We start from the raw sequence: 14,325 nt of genomic DNA, 5'->3' as shown, positions 1-14,325 counted from the left end.
ATTTTGTCAAAGGCTTTCTCTGCATCTATTGAGATAATCATATAGTTTTTATCTTTCAATTTGTTAATGTGGTGTATTACATTGATTGATTTGCAGATATTAAAGAATCCTTGCATCCCTGGGATAAAGCCCACTTGATCATGATGTATGATCTTTTTAATATGTTGTTGGATTCTGTTTGCTAGAATTTTGTTGAGGATTTTTGCATCTATGTTCATCAGTGATATTGGCCTGTAGTTTTCTTTTTTTGTGGCATCTTTGTCTGGTTTTGGTATTAGGGTGATGGTGGCCTTATAGAATGAGTTTGGAAGTTTACCTTCCTCTGAAATTTTCTGGAAGAGTTTGAGTAGGATAGGTGTTAGCTCTTCTCTACATTTTTGGTAGAATTCAGCTGTGAAGCCATCTGGTCCTGGGCTTTTGTTTGCTGGAAGATTTCTGATTACACTTTCGATTTCCTTGCTTGTAATGGGTCTGTTAAGATTTTCTATTTCCTCCTCGTTCAGTTTTGGAAAGTTATACTTTTCTAAGAATTTGTCATTTCTTCCAAGTTGTCCATTTTATTGGCATATAGTTGCTGATAATAGTCTCTTATGATCCTTTGTATTTCTGTGTTGTCTGTTGTGATTTCTCCATTTTCACTTCTAATTTTGTTGATTTGATTCTTCTCCCTTTGTTTCTTGATGAGTCTGGCTAATGGTTTGTCAATTTTATTTATCTTCTCAAAGAACCAACTTTTAGCTTTGTTGATTTTTGCTATGGTCTCTTTTGTTTCTTTTGCATTTATTTCTGCCTTAATTTTTATAATTTCTTTCCTTCTACTAGCCCTTTTTCTTTAAGGACAAACTACATTGTAATAGCTACCACACTGTCTCTTCCTATCCCATCTCAGTCACCTGCAGGAAAGGCTGGTCTTCACTCACTGTCTCTACTTCCCTCCATCCCATCTGTCCCTTGGGCTACTCTCTGTCCTCGAAGCTCAAATGAAGTTTTCCCCTCAAGGTCACTAGCACCTATGCTGTGGCCCACCTTCTAGACACTTCCTAAATCTTCCCTTACTTGATTTCCTTATAACATGTAATACTATTGATTACCCTTTTTGAAAATCCCAAATTTCATGGTCTGACAGTGTTCTCCTGAGTCTGATCCTTCTACTCCTTTGAGTACTCTTCTATCTTATCTGTATTTTAAAAAGTTTTTTTAGTAAAGTATGTTTTTTGTTGCATGTGCTCACTCACTCAGTCATGTCCAACTCTTTGTGGCCCCATAACTGTAGCCTGCCAGGCTTTTTGCATGAAATTTTCCATGCAAGAATACTGCAGTGGATTGCCATTCCCTGCTGCAGAAGATCTTGCCACCCCAGGGATCGAACCTGTGTCTGTTGTGTCTCAGGGATTGAACCTTTGTCTCTTGTCTCCTGCATTGGCAGATGGATTCTTAGCACTAGTGCCACCTGGGAATCCCCTACTGAAGCATAGTTAACTTTGAAACATTGTGTTAATTACTGCTGTACTGCAAAATGACTCAGCGATACACATATATATTCTTTTTCATATTCTTTTATGTTATGGCTTATCACAGTATGTTGAATATTGTTCCCTTTGCTATACAGTAGGACTTTGTTGTTTATCCTTCCTGTATATACTACTGTGCATCTTACCTGCATCTTAAATCTTGGTGTTATCATGGATTTAATCTTTAGACCCTGTCTGTCTTCTACACTCTGGAACCATCTCACCCACTTCTTAGGGTTAATTTGCTATGTCTTTGCTGATGATGTCCAGATCTGGGTTTGTAGTTCAGGACTTTTACCAGCCTACTGAGCATCTTCAGTGGGGTCCGCCAGAGACACCTCTTAACTCAGCTTGTCCAAAACTGAATTTTTTTATTCCATCTCCATCGTCTCCTGTGGTGAATTGAAACGTTCAGTTTTTCTTGACTGCTCACACTTTACCTCACCATCTAAACACTTGGCTTCATGACCAGTCACTGCCTCTTCCTTGGTGGTTCTTTAAGGAATTTAAACCAGAGACAGATATCAGAATCAGCCTGAGTTTTCCTTCTTTACGAAGTTCAGAGTAGTCCCAAGGCTTTTTTGGTCCTGAAAAAAATCACATCATTTAGGCGACACTCAACTACATATAGTTGTCTGACTACACCTGTACTTGTTTAAAACAGTTGTTTTTTCAGTTATTTTAGACTTAGCTGCAAAAATAGTACAGAAAATTCCCAAATACCCTTCACCCAACTTCTCCTTATGTTAGCATCTTACATAACCACAGAACATTTATTGAAACTAAATTAACCTTGGTACAACACTGTTAACACAAAACTTATTTGGATGTTACACATTTTTCCAGTACTTTTATCTTTCTCTTCTAGGATCCAGTCTAGAACCCACATTGCATTTAGTTGCCATATTTTCATCATCTCATATATGTGTTTTTCTCCCCCAGTGTCTTTTTATGTTTTATTTCTTCTATATAACATGTCTTTCTCTCTCTTGCCTGGAAAGCCTCTTACTCTTTATGACTGAAGCCAAATAGCCGTTTTCCCCACAGATTTTTCTCTACTTCCCTGGCAGAGCTAAAATCCAGGGGTCTTTATTGCTGCTTTGTCATCAGTCTTAACAAATGAGTGCAGAGGTCAGACATGTAATGCCCTCATATACAAAGACTATTTTTATTTCCTTGTTACATTCTTTATACTGAATTAAAAGACTGTCAAATAGTAGAATTTTAATACATGTTTAATACTGACATTAAAAATGACGAATCATGTTGAAAGGATCCCTAAAAGAAGGTGTTTTTCTGCCACAGCTATTGATAAATCTGGTTCAATTAACTGGCAGTAGTTTCAAATGGATTGTCTAACTTACTATAGTTTTTAATTTAATTCTCTACATCCTGAAACTTACGGGCCCCTTAATTTGATTAATATACTATGATATTTGATTAATATAATTCAAATAATATAATATTAATAATTTTGATTAATATAATCAATATATATAATTTGATTAATATAATATATCTCTGTACCAGTTAATATCTGAAGAAACTTCTTGTTTATTTCTCTCAATTATATAGCTTGCATTTTTGCACCTATCCCTTTTCTGGATGACTGTCTGTGACTGACCACTACATCTCTTTCTTGTGCTCAAGACAGTGGACAAATAGTGGCCTGGGGTGTGATGCACAATTCATTGCTCCACCAACTGATTTTAATTCTGGGCAAAGAAATAGATTGTGAGCCAGGCTATATCATCTCAAAGAAGACAGAGGCTACTACTGCTGCCACAGAGCCTTTGTTTTAACTCTTCTTTAATAATCTAGGGAGTCCATCCTTCCTGTTAGATCTGATTTCAGTCTTGAGTAAAGCAGCAGGCTGCATTTCATCTCCCTCTTCTCTAATTTGTAATAAATTAACTTCATGCCATTTTAAAATGACTTGCACAGATCCCACCCTATCAAAGTAAACACAGAGAATTGTCCTTTTCTGTGACAGTGACATTGTTCTGTTCCCATAATCCAGGAGCAACCTCAGGGGGTTGTAGTCGTGTGGCCTTGTCTCTCCTAGAAAGAATGGCTCAGTTGATTGTTCCCACATCTCTCTGTCTGTCTCCCCCATCTAACGTAATACCAGCAAGACTTTTGCTTGTGTCTGCTGCAGGAGGAGGGGAGGATATTTCTTCTTATTCTAATATCCATGTTGCCTTGTTCCATGCCCACACTGGATTTGATGAAAAAAATCATCCCTATGCTAAAACAAAAATAGTTGCATTACAGGTGTTCCCCAGAATGCAAGTGGTCTGTATTTAACTACTTATCAGTTTAGGGATGTAACTGCGTTTTACTGTGGTGACAAAACCATCCATCAAAAAAACACAGTGATGTAGCTTTGTGCACAGCTGCAGTTTTTTACTGTTCAGATTCACAGGCATTCAGACATCTAGCCACAACTCTTTTGCACTGATATTTCCGTGCTGTACTTTACCAGCTTCATTTCTGTGACTTCCTTGACTTTTAGCCCTTCACCTGGGGGAAGACTGCTCCTACCCATTTATTCTCTCCCATCCATACCCTTGTTCAGACTCCTCCTCTCAGTCCAGACTCTTCTCCCACCTGGCAGAAGAATGCTGGAGAAATTCACAGCTGACTCTTTCTCACTCCCTGGCTTCTGCTGGTAAGCTGAGCATTTCCTCTGAAGACTCTGGGCAACCTTTTTGGCTTAACCCTTTGCAGCATCTGCTGTGCCCTACAGGCCTGTCTTCGGAACCTGTTTCTGGCCTTCACTGCTCTTCAGTCTCATTTCTTTTCTGTAAATTCTGTTTCATCCAGTGAATGAACAAATGATCTCTGACTCATCTGTTGTGTTCCTCGGCTCCCGTGACATGCCTTCTCTGCTCCTGTGTGCTTCTCCCCGCCAACCGCATCCAGATCACGTGATCTCTTTTACTCCCTGGGTGGTTTCAGAACACAGATCAGCCGTTTCACTGTAGGACTCACAGGCTTCTTAGACATGAAACTATTTCAGCTCCAAAGACCACTCTAAGCTCTCTCCCAGGGTGTTTCCCACAAACATACTTTGTGTGTGTGAAAAATGAAATCTTGAGGGTGATCTTCCTTAACCATACCTACCATTCAATATGTTATCTGTTAATTAATTTTAAAATTTGTTACAGCAAAAGTCAAAACCTGGTTAAGACAACAGTGGGAAAGTCACTGTAGTCATGACTGCTATTTTGTATAGTAGTTGTGAGCATGAACTTTGGTTCACATCCTGGCTCTGACTCTTACTAACATTGTAATATTGAGCAAATCACATAAGCCCCTCAGGTTATGATGTCCTGCCTCATAGGATTATTATCAGAGTAAAAAAACTCATGCAGAGTGCTTAGTCTGACATTTAGTAAGCCTTTGTAAATGATGGCAAAGGCATGTAAATAAATGTAAATGCAGACCATGGTGTCGCAAAGAGTCAGACACAGCTTAGCATGTGACTTAGCAACTGAACAACAACAGAATGATGGTTGCCTGGATTGCCTTTAAAATCTCTAGTGCTGTGTGATGTGTTGAGGATGCATGCTGAAAACCTCAGAGGACAAGAAAAGCCAGGCTGTGAGATTTTCCCTGAAGGCCACTTAAGTTCTTTGGAAATAGATTTAAACTCTAACCCCATACCTAACATATGATTTTGACTCCTGTTGACAAAGAAAAAAAAATCAATTTTGAACACCTAGTATTAGCAAATATTATAATACAGTAAATATTATAGCAAAGGGTTCACAGAGACCAAAGAGTTATTATGTACTTTTCTTTATTAAATTAATAGGTAGAATTCCTACCCATCCTCCCCACGTCCTCCCCACACCAGCACCAACATACACATAACACACACTGATATTATTTGTGGAAGGAAGGTCTTAAAATAACTTCTGTGTCCAGAGTAATGTTTGTATTAGTTACTGTATTTTGTGTTGAGTCAGGGTGATAGAGTTCAGCTGTAAGAAGGTATTCAAGATGTCACAGCTTGTAATGAGAGAGACTCTGATGCTGAGGTCTTGCCCCCAGCCTGGGGGAGAAGTGCAGTGAACTATAATAGATGGCGCTCACCTGGCCACAGTGACTGCCCCCTGTAAAGGCAGCCAAGGTGTCTATCCACAGTGCCCGCTATGGGTAGAACATGGCCATCGCATCTTCAATCACAGAAGTGGTTGATCCTTGACTGCCGGTTGAGCTGCATGAGTTCAGCAAGTAGGCATTCTAAGAGGCTTCCAGAAGTCTTCAAGAACCAGGTAGTCATTTGTAGAGATGAGGATAAGAAAGCAATCTATGGCTTTAGGATTTCTGTACACAGATAGAGCATACCAGACCAGGGCACGCTTCAGCTTCTGGAAGTTTCTTCTGGGGAAGAAACCTGGAAATAGCTGGATGGTGTCTGGACTGGGTTTGTATGAAGCTTCAGTTTCAGTAGGAAGGAGTGGTTCAACATACAGAGCACGGGTCATGCTGGGGATGGGAGCAGAGCATGTTATTGACCCTACAGACAAGATCCAGGCAGAAAAAAATAGGGCCAGTGTAGGATGCTGTGCTCCAAGCCTTGATACCAGAACAAGACTGAGGAGAGGGGGATGGTGACCCCAGGTTCCAAAACTTTACTTTGCTAAGCACTTTTATTCAGGAAAGCATCTGAAGTGTTCACGTTATAATTATTTCTAAACTATATAGGCATTCTTCTAAGTGAAATATCGTACAGTAATAAAAGAAGGCATTTGGAGCCATAACGTGAGAAGAGAGTTATGGAGACTGTTTCTTGTGTTTATTGGTCCTCCTATTACTGGGCAGGTGTGCCAGGAAGAACATCTTGTAATATTCTGATTTTGTTTCTCTAAGCTTATTAGAGGTGTCTTTCTTAAAGATTTAGTATTAAAAATTTTTTGTAAATCACACAGATTAGCCTAGAATACCCAAGGGGTTCTGTGCTTAATTTCCTACCTTAATTTCCCAAAACACTAGCCTTTAAAATAAATATATACATTAAAAAATAATGAAGTTCCTAAATTTATACTCAAAATAAGTTAAGCTATACCGATTTCCAGTAGTCATGTATGGATGTGAGAGTTGGACTGTGAAGAAAGCTGAATGCCGAAAAATTGATGCTTTTGAACTGTGGTGTTGGAGAAGACTCTTGAGAGTCCCTTGGACTGCAAGGAGATCCAACCAGTCCATCCTAAAGGAAATCAGTCCTGGGTGTTCATTGGAAGGACTGATGCTGAAGCTGAAACTCCAATACTTTGGCCACCTCACGTGAAGAGTTGGCTCATTGGAAAAGGCCCTGTTGCTGGAAGGGATTGGGGGCAGGAGGAGAAGGGGACGACAGAGGATGAGATGGCTGGATGGCATCACCGACTCGATGGACATAAGTTTGAGTAAACTCCGGGAGTTGGTGATGGGCAGGGAGGCCTGGCATGCTGCGATTCATGGGGTTGCAAAGAGTCAGACACGACTGAGCGACTGAACTGAATACCGATTCTATATCTGTTACAATATATTTTTCTCAAAATTTTAATTTAAAGTCACCTTCATTACAGAAACAGTATATAGATAAACAAAATAAAAATACCATATTCTGATTGCTCAGATGATGTTAACTATTCACCCGTTAGGGTATATCTTTCTGGAGTTTTTTCTGTATGAACTTTTTTTTTTACCCAAATGATGTCATTTATTGTAGCAGACTTTTAAAAGAGTAGCTTAGTATACGGTAAAGTTGAGAGTAAAGGATAGAGACTTCCCTTCCACCCTCTGGCCCGGCATGTGTGTAGCTTCCTCCATTGTCAGCATCATTCACTAGAATGGTGCGTATTCATTTTAACCAGGGTTGAATCTGCATTGACACATCATCATTACCCAAAGCCCACAGTTTACCAGGGTTCATGCTTTTTTATATATAAGTTTATTTTTCTTGACTTTTGGCCGTGCTGGGTCTCTGTTGCTGTGTGGGCTTTTCTCTGCGCACAGAGAGTGAGGGACTCTCTCTAGTTGTGGTGCGGAGGCTTCTCATTGTGGTGGCCTCTCTTGCGAGCACCGGCTCTAGGGCTCACAGGCTGCAGTCGCTGAGGCACGTGGGCTCCGTGGTTGTGGCTCCTGGGCTCTGGATCACAGGCTCAGTTGTTGTGGCACACAGGCTTAATTGCTGCACAACATGAGGGGTCTTCCCAGATCAGGGATCGGACCCATGTCTCCTGCTTTGGCAGGTGGATTCTTACCGCTGAGCCACCAGGGAAACCCTAGCTTTCACTCTTGTTTTTGTGTATTCTGTGGATTTCAACAAATGTATAGTGACCATGTATCCATCATCATAATATCATACTGCCCTGGAAGAATCTTCTGTGGTCTGTCTGTTCATCCTTTCTCCTACTCCCAACCCCTGGAAACCGCTCATTGTTTAACTGTCTTCATAGTTCTGCACTTTCTAGAATATTACGTAGTTGGAATCATGGAGTTTGTAGACTTTTCAGATTGGCTTCTTTCACTTTTTGATATGCATTATTTCCTCCATGTCTTTTCATGGCTTGGTAGCTCATTTATTTTTAGCACTGAAATGATATTCTGGTTTCTAGATGTACCACATTTATCTATTCATGTACTGAAGGATTATCTCAGTTGCTTTATTATATATTTTTTAAATTTTTTTATTGAAGTATAGTTTATTTACAATGTTGTGCCAATATCTGCTATACAACAAAGTAACTCAGTGATACACATGTAATAGACATGCTTTTTTTAATATTCTTTTCCATTATGGTTTATTGCAAGATATTGAATATAATTTCCTGTGCTATACAATAGGACCTTATTATTTTTTTAAATTTACTTTTGCCAGTTAATGACTTTTCCAATCATTAATGTTTTTTATCTCATCTAGAACTTAATCAATGTATAAATTCCAAAAGAAAATCCTTTTCAGCAAGTTTGTCCAAATCCAGGGCCATTATATTGTATCTGGCTCTTATTTAATCTAGAGTAATCCTTTTTTTTACCCCCCACAAAACTTGACTTGAAGAGTCAAAGACAGGCGCCTATAGAAAGTGCCACCTTCTGGGTTTGTCTGGTTGCTTCCCCATGGCATTCAGCATGTTGCTCTGTCCTTTGTATTTTCCATGAAGTAGAAGGTGAATCTGTCGGTGTCATCCGTTTAGGCTCCACAGCTTTGGGAGGAATTCATTGCGAGGATGATGTGTTATTTTGCGTTGCCCTGCATCAGAGGGCCGACAGGCCAATCCCCCTATGTGCAGTTATATTTGTCCCCTTGCCAGTAGGAGGGAAATGTGTGTCAGCGTTGAATGTTCATTTGCTCATCAACAATTTTCCTGCTGATTTTAACATTTAGCGACAACCCTCGACTAAAGAAAGAATTACACTAGGAATATGAAACTATATTTATAAAACCTATAATTTCTTTTACATTTGTTGATGGACATTTTCTGTAGGGATTTCTCAACATAGTGGGATTACTAGGTTATCATGACATATAGAGTCCTTTAATTGCCTGTTTTCAAAGTAATATCTACCTCAGAGGAGATGTGGGAAGAATTTAAGCACTTTTTTTAAAATGCTATGGTTGTGGGATGGGGGGTGGGAGAGGCTCAAGATGGAGAGGATATGTGTGTGTGTGTATGTGTAGTATGTGTATGTGTAGTTATGTTGTGTGTATATATATATATATAGTAGTGTGTATATATATATAGTTGTAGTGATATATATATATATATATATAGTTATGGTTGATTCGCATTGTATGACAGAAACCAACACAACATTGTAAAGCAATTATCCTCCAGTTAAAAGATTTTTAAAAACGCTATGGTCACTGCAGTATGATTTCTTGAGCACTTCCAATGTATCAGGCTTTGTGTAAAGGCCTCATGTAATCTAATTCGTATGGGAGCACAGTGAGGTCATAGAGATAGAAAATGGAAATCATAAGAGGCTGAATAACTTGATACAGTTACTTGTCTGGGAAGTAACAGAGATGGAATTCAAACCCAAATGGGTCTGCGTCCAAAATAAGTGAGTTATTCCTCTTAGACACTTTTGTTGCATTTTACTTAAAAGCAAAATTCTGTTTGTAATGATATTTGGAATATTTCCCAGTTCTTAAAAACTAGAAATGGATATTTTGCTTAATAATTCTCAAGAGGTCTCTTACCTCTCCCCCTTCCATTTTTTAAAACATTTTTTTGCAGTGTGAAGAAAACACAAATCTTCAGGATACTACCCGCTACCTCAAACTTCCTTTTTCCAAGGGCATTCTCCTTGGGAATAATAATCAAGCCACAAAGGCCACAAAGGAGTCTTTTTGGATAACATCTTTTCTCTGTTCCACAAAACTGACACAAAATGGTAATGTATAATACTGTTTTATTTGAAAGCCCCTGTATTTAAGTACTCATGTGAATTTTAGTAGGATATTCTGTAAACATCAGTTTTATATTTAAGAACTTTGCACTAGAAAAATTGTTGTTGATCCTTCTGTTTGTGGTTTCTAATAATATGCAAATTGTGACCCAATGAACAGTTTAATGTGTATAGTTTAAGGACTACAGAATTATCCTAGTATTGGAACCCAAGTACACAAGTCCTCAAATAAACCATAAAAACCCAGCTGCTTAAAAAAAAAAAAAAAAAGACAAAGATTACCACAACCTTAATCTCTCTTGCTTCATAAACCGTGCTAATTGCAGGCTTCAGAGTAAATGCTGTTTTCTGTTTAATTAGATGGATATTACTTTTCTATTCTAGCATTACTTTTTATGTCAATGATTGTTTAGTAAGTTATGATTAATAAAGCAAGCTCTTCTCCTTGGCAAATTTTCCTGAAAGCATTGTCTGTAATGAAGGAAGTAAATTAAATATTTTTGAATTCTTCATGGTTGCCATGTAAGGCTTCTGGAAAGCATCCTGAATGCCATATAATAAAATTAGTTTCATTCTGTTAAAGACAATCACTTTATAATAAGGTATGGCTCTTCCTTGACTTTAGGATTGGGTTACATTCTTTTGATAAGCCCATGGTAAGTTGAATAAAATAAGTAGAATATGCATTTAGTACACCTAACCTACAAAGCATCATGGGGCTTCCCAGGTAGCTCAGATGGCAAAGAATCTGCCTTCAATGCTGGAGATGCAGGTTCAATCCCTGAATCAGGAAGATCCCTTGGAGCAGGAACTGGCAACTCACTCCAGTCTTCTTGCCTGGAGAATTCCATGGACAGAGGAATCTGGTGGGCTACAGTCCATAGGGTCGCAAAGAGTCAGACATGACTGAGCATGCACACACCACCACCACCACCACAAAACATCTAAGAAAAGAAGTTCTTTCTTCTGTGTCATACAGCTTAGCCCAGCCTACACTAAACAAGCTCAGAACACTTACAGTAGCTTACAGTTGGGCAAAATTATCTAACACAGAGCCTATTTTATAATAAAATGTTGAATGTCTCGCATAACTTATTGGATACTGTACTGAGAGTGAAAAACAGAATGGTTGTATTAATAACTATATTGCTTCTTTACCTTCATGATCACTTGGCTGTCTGGGATCTGAGGCTCAATGCTCAGCATCATAGGAGGCTGTTGTACTGCATGTAGCTAACCCAGGAAAAGATCAGAACTCAAAAATTGAAGTATAGTTTCTAAATGATTTCATACCACTTTTGCACCCATGTAAAGTCAAAAATCTGAAGTCAAACCATAGTAAGTCAGGGCTCTGTATTGTTAGGCAAAATATGCTCCTCTGCTTAAACTTTTTAAAGTGTTATTATTACTTTCTTCTGTGTCATATAGTAAGAAATACATATACTTTCTCAGAACATGGAATGAGAAAAGAAGCAAATTTTGATGTTATTATAATGACCACTTTTAATGATACTACCCAATTTGTCAAACAGTGCTACTGTATTTATATAGGACCTTGGCAAATTATTTTTTTTACATTTATATTGGGTTTCATTTCTCCCCTTCCAGAGGTATTTTTGGAGACATATTTTAAAAAATAAACTATGTAATTTATTTTTAGTAAATTTGATTGAAGGTAGCTATTGCCAAGTTAGGTCATTGCGCCAGACTATCAGTATTCAGTGGTTAATGATCTTACTTATAAAACCTTCATTGACAGAATTCTGTAATGACTATACAGCATTTACCAAATCTCAGGCCTTTTTTTGTGAGAGGAGTCTAACCTCATAGAGGTTGTGAAAATAATAAAATCAATGTTATTGACTCCCTTAGGTGGTATTGTCATTCATCCTATATGGATGAGTTGTGTGTCTCTAAAGAATCTGGTTCATATTTAACTCTCTGCCTCCATTAGATTATTTTCAGCTGGTATTAGTTGTCAGTTAGTGCTGTAGTAATTACTATAAACTTATTGGCTTAAAACAATTATTTGTTATCTTATGATTTTGGAGGTTGAAAGTCTGCAATCTTATTCCCTGGGCTAAAATCAAGGTGTTAGCAGGGCTGCATTCCCTCTTGAAATCTCTAGGAGGGGATCCCTTTACTTACCTTTTCTAGCTCTAGGAACCACCTGCATTCCCTGGCTACAGGCCCCTTTCTACATCTTCCAAGACAGCAACAAAGCATATTCAGATCTCTCTGACTCTTATCATCTTCCATCTTTTAAGGACCCCTGTGATGAGAGTGCTCCCACCAAATCACCCAGGATAATAACCTATTTAAAAGATCTTTAACTTAATCATACTTGTAGAACTATTTTGTCAGTTAAGATAAATCCATGGATTAGAATATGGACATCTTTGGGGGCTATTATTCTTCCAAAGATATAAACCTAACAATAGATTCTCTGCCGTGAAAATACATAGCACTGCTTGCTTAATTATTTCTAGTTCTAGGGTTTAGGCTATTAGACAGAACTGTGAACATAAGACAGAGGGAAACAAATCCTGATAACTAGAAGCTGCTGCTCTGTAAAAGCAGAGAACATTTTTCAAGTAAATAAACTATTCACGAAGTCATTAAATTAAACATCTCGCTATATAGAAAGCATTATTGAAAACTAATAAGTGCTTAATTACCATTGTGAGTTTGATTAACCTTGTCAATGTTGAACAGCTCAAAATGAGGCAGGAAATGAATAGTGTGTTTAAAGACATGGGACAGAGGAAGGAAGGAAGTTCTTTTTTTCTGAAATTTACATGCTAGACACATGTCTCTGCGTAGAAGTAATCCACTTCCAAATTGGAATTAAATTGCTTTGTATTCATTTTACTCGACTTGGAAAATATACAAATCCCATTTCCATTACAATTGGGCATTTAGTAAGTGATGTGGTCTCTAGGGCAGGTTTCCTAGAGCAGATTTGCATTCCAGGATTTTTAAAGTGTGTCTGTCTACACACGTTCTGTGTGTTCCAGTGTCATTCTTAGCATAGTGAGGCTAGTGCACTGGCTGGACTGGACGTCTGTGATTGCCAAGTCAAGGAAATATTTTAAGTATCTTAAAAGTGGGGATCAGAAAAGGAACCACTTTACTTGTTTGTTAGCTTCCTTGGACTGTTAAAAACAACTTTTTAAAATGTTAAGAAAAAATGAAAACAATGTTTAAATTCAGTCTAACATTTGTGCCCATATTGACTGCTTCATATTCCCCCCTCCCCCCAGTAACAGGTGGTTTATTCAGTCTCTCCCTGAGACTGTGGTTTTTTAAAAAAAAAAAAAGTAGGGATCAGGTCATCCACCTATTTTATAGCTCTTGGCAGACCAGGCATACAGTCAGTACACACTTAAATGATAGTTGAATGGAATGTATAAAATTCTCATTTTCAGTAATAGATCCTAGCTGCAAATTTGCAGCTGATGTATCTTCAAAGGGCTATAATAAAGACCTAAGAGATGATAATTTTGACTTGATTCTGAGTACATGGCATACATGATTAATTGTGTCCAGATGGACAGAGTATAACACTTTGTTCTCCTTTTGGCTCCATTGGGAGCAGTCTAACAATTCCTCAGACTTCTTGCAGGAAAGATGAACAGCCCCACCCCGTACCGCTGTCATCTGCTATCCGGCTCTGCTGATGACAGTCCTATCCTTGGTCCTCTACTGATGCCACTTCGCAGCCCATAGAGCCTCCTTCTTCTTCTGCACAGGGTCCACCCCTCGCATTGAATGCTCCTGCAAAGGCCTCATTCTAAAGGGCAGGGAAAGAGAAGGAGGGGACAGACCCGGATGGGAGGGAGATTGGAAAGTGAATGGCAGGGCAAATTGTAAAAGAGGGCTGCCAGGGAAGGAGGCAGGCATCCTGAAGCCAGATGCGGGAAGTCAGAGCGGAGCAGCAAGCAAACCAGGAGAATCCTGGAGAACTTTCTTTAGTCGGCTGGTCTCACCCTATAGAATCTCTCATCTAAATGTATCCGATCATATTTTTAAATGTTTCAGTCATACCTCCAGAACGTCTGAGTTAGACATGAATGTTCAACATTTTCAGGGTTTTCTGCTATAAAATAATCATAAATTTCTTTTTCAATGTCAGTTTTTGAAAAATTCCCTCATTTTTTCTAATTGTAAATCTTCCTCTTCCTCATCCCCCTATTTGTTACAGAAAAATATTCCTATTTAGTGCTAAGTTTCCTACTTTTGGTTCCCTTGTGAAGTTTTTCCCTTGAAATTGGCTTTGGTGGAGGTTGCTTCTATTTTTTCTTGAGATTCTCATGTTTTTTCTCTTTATTCACTGTGTGTGTTAGATGCTCCATTGCTTCCAACTCTTTGTGACTCTATGGACTGTAGCCCACCAGGCTCCTCT

General features: G+C 38.5%; 1 protein-coding gene across 2 annotated transcripts in view; it reads left to right on the top strand.

The window, feature by feature from the left end:
• The window catches only part of DOCK4 (dedicator of cytokinesis 4), a 470,931-nt gene that overhangs the window by 309,457 nt on the left and 147,149 nt on the right, over positions 1-14,325 (top strand). For both annotated transcript variants that reach the window (XM_070468527.1, XM_070468524.1), the window contains exon 17: positions 9,749-9,905. In XM_070468527.1, the coding sequence (XP_070324628.1) occupies positions 9,749-9,905 (157 nt within the window). The remainder of the gene's footprint in view (positions 1-9,748; positions 9,906-14,325) is intronic.

This window comes from Odocoileus virginianus, chromosome 1 (assembly GCF_023699985.2).
Source record: "Odocoileus virginianus isolate 20LAN1187 ecotype Illinois chromosome 1, Ovbor_1.2, whole genome shotgun sequence".
NCBI lineage: Eukaryota > Metazoa > Chordata > Mammalia > Artiodactyla > Cervidae > Odocoileus > Odocoileus virginianus.
This window is presented reverse-complemented; position numbering and strand designations above follow the sequence as displayed.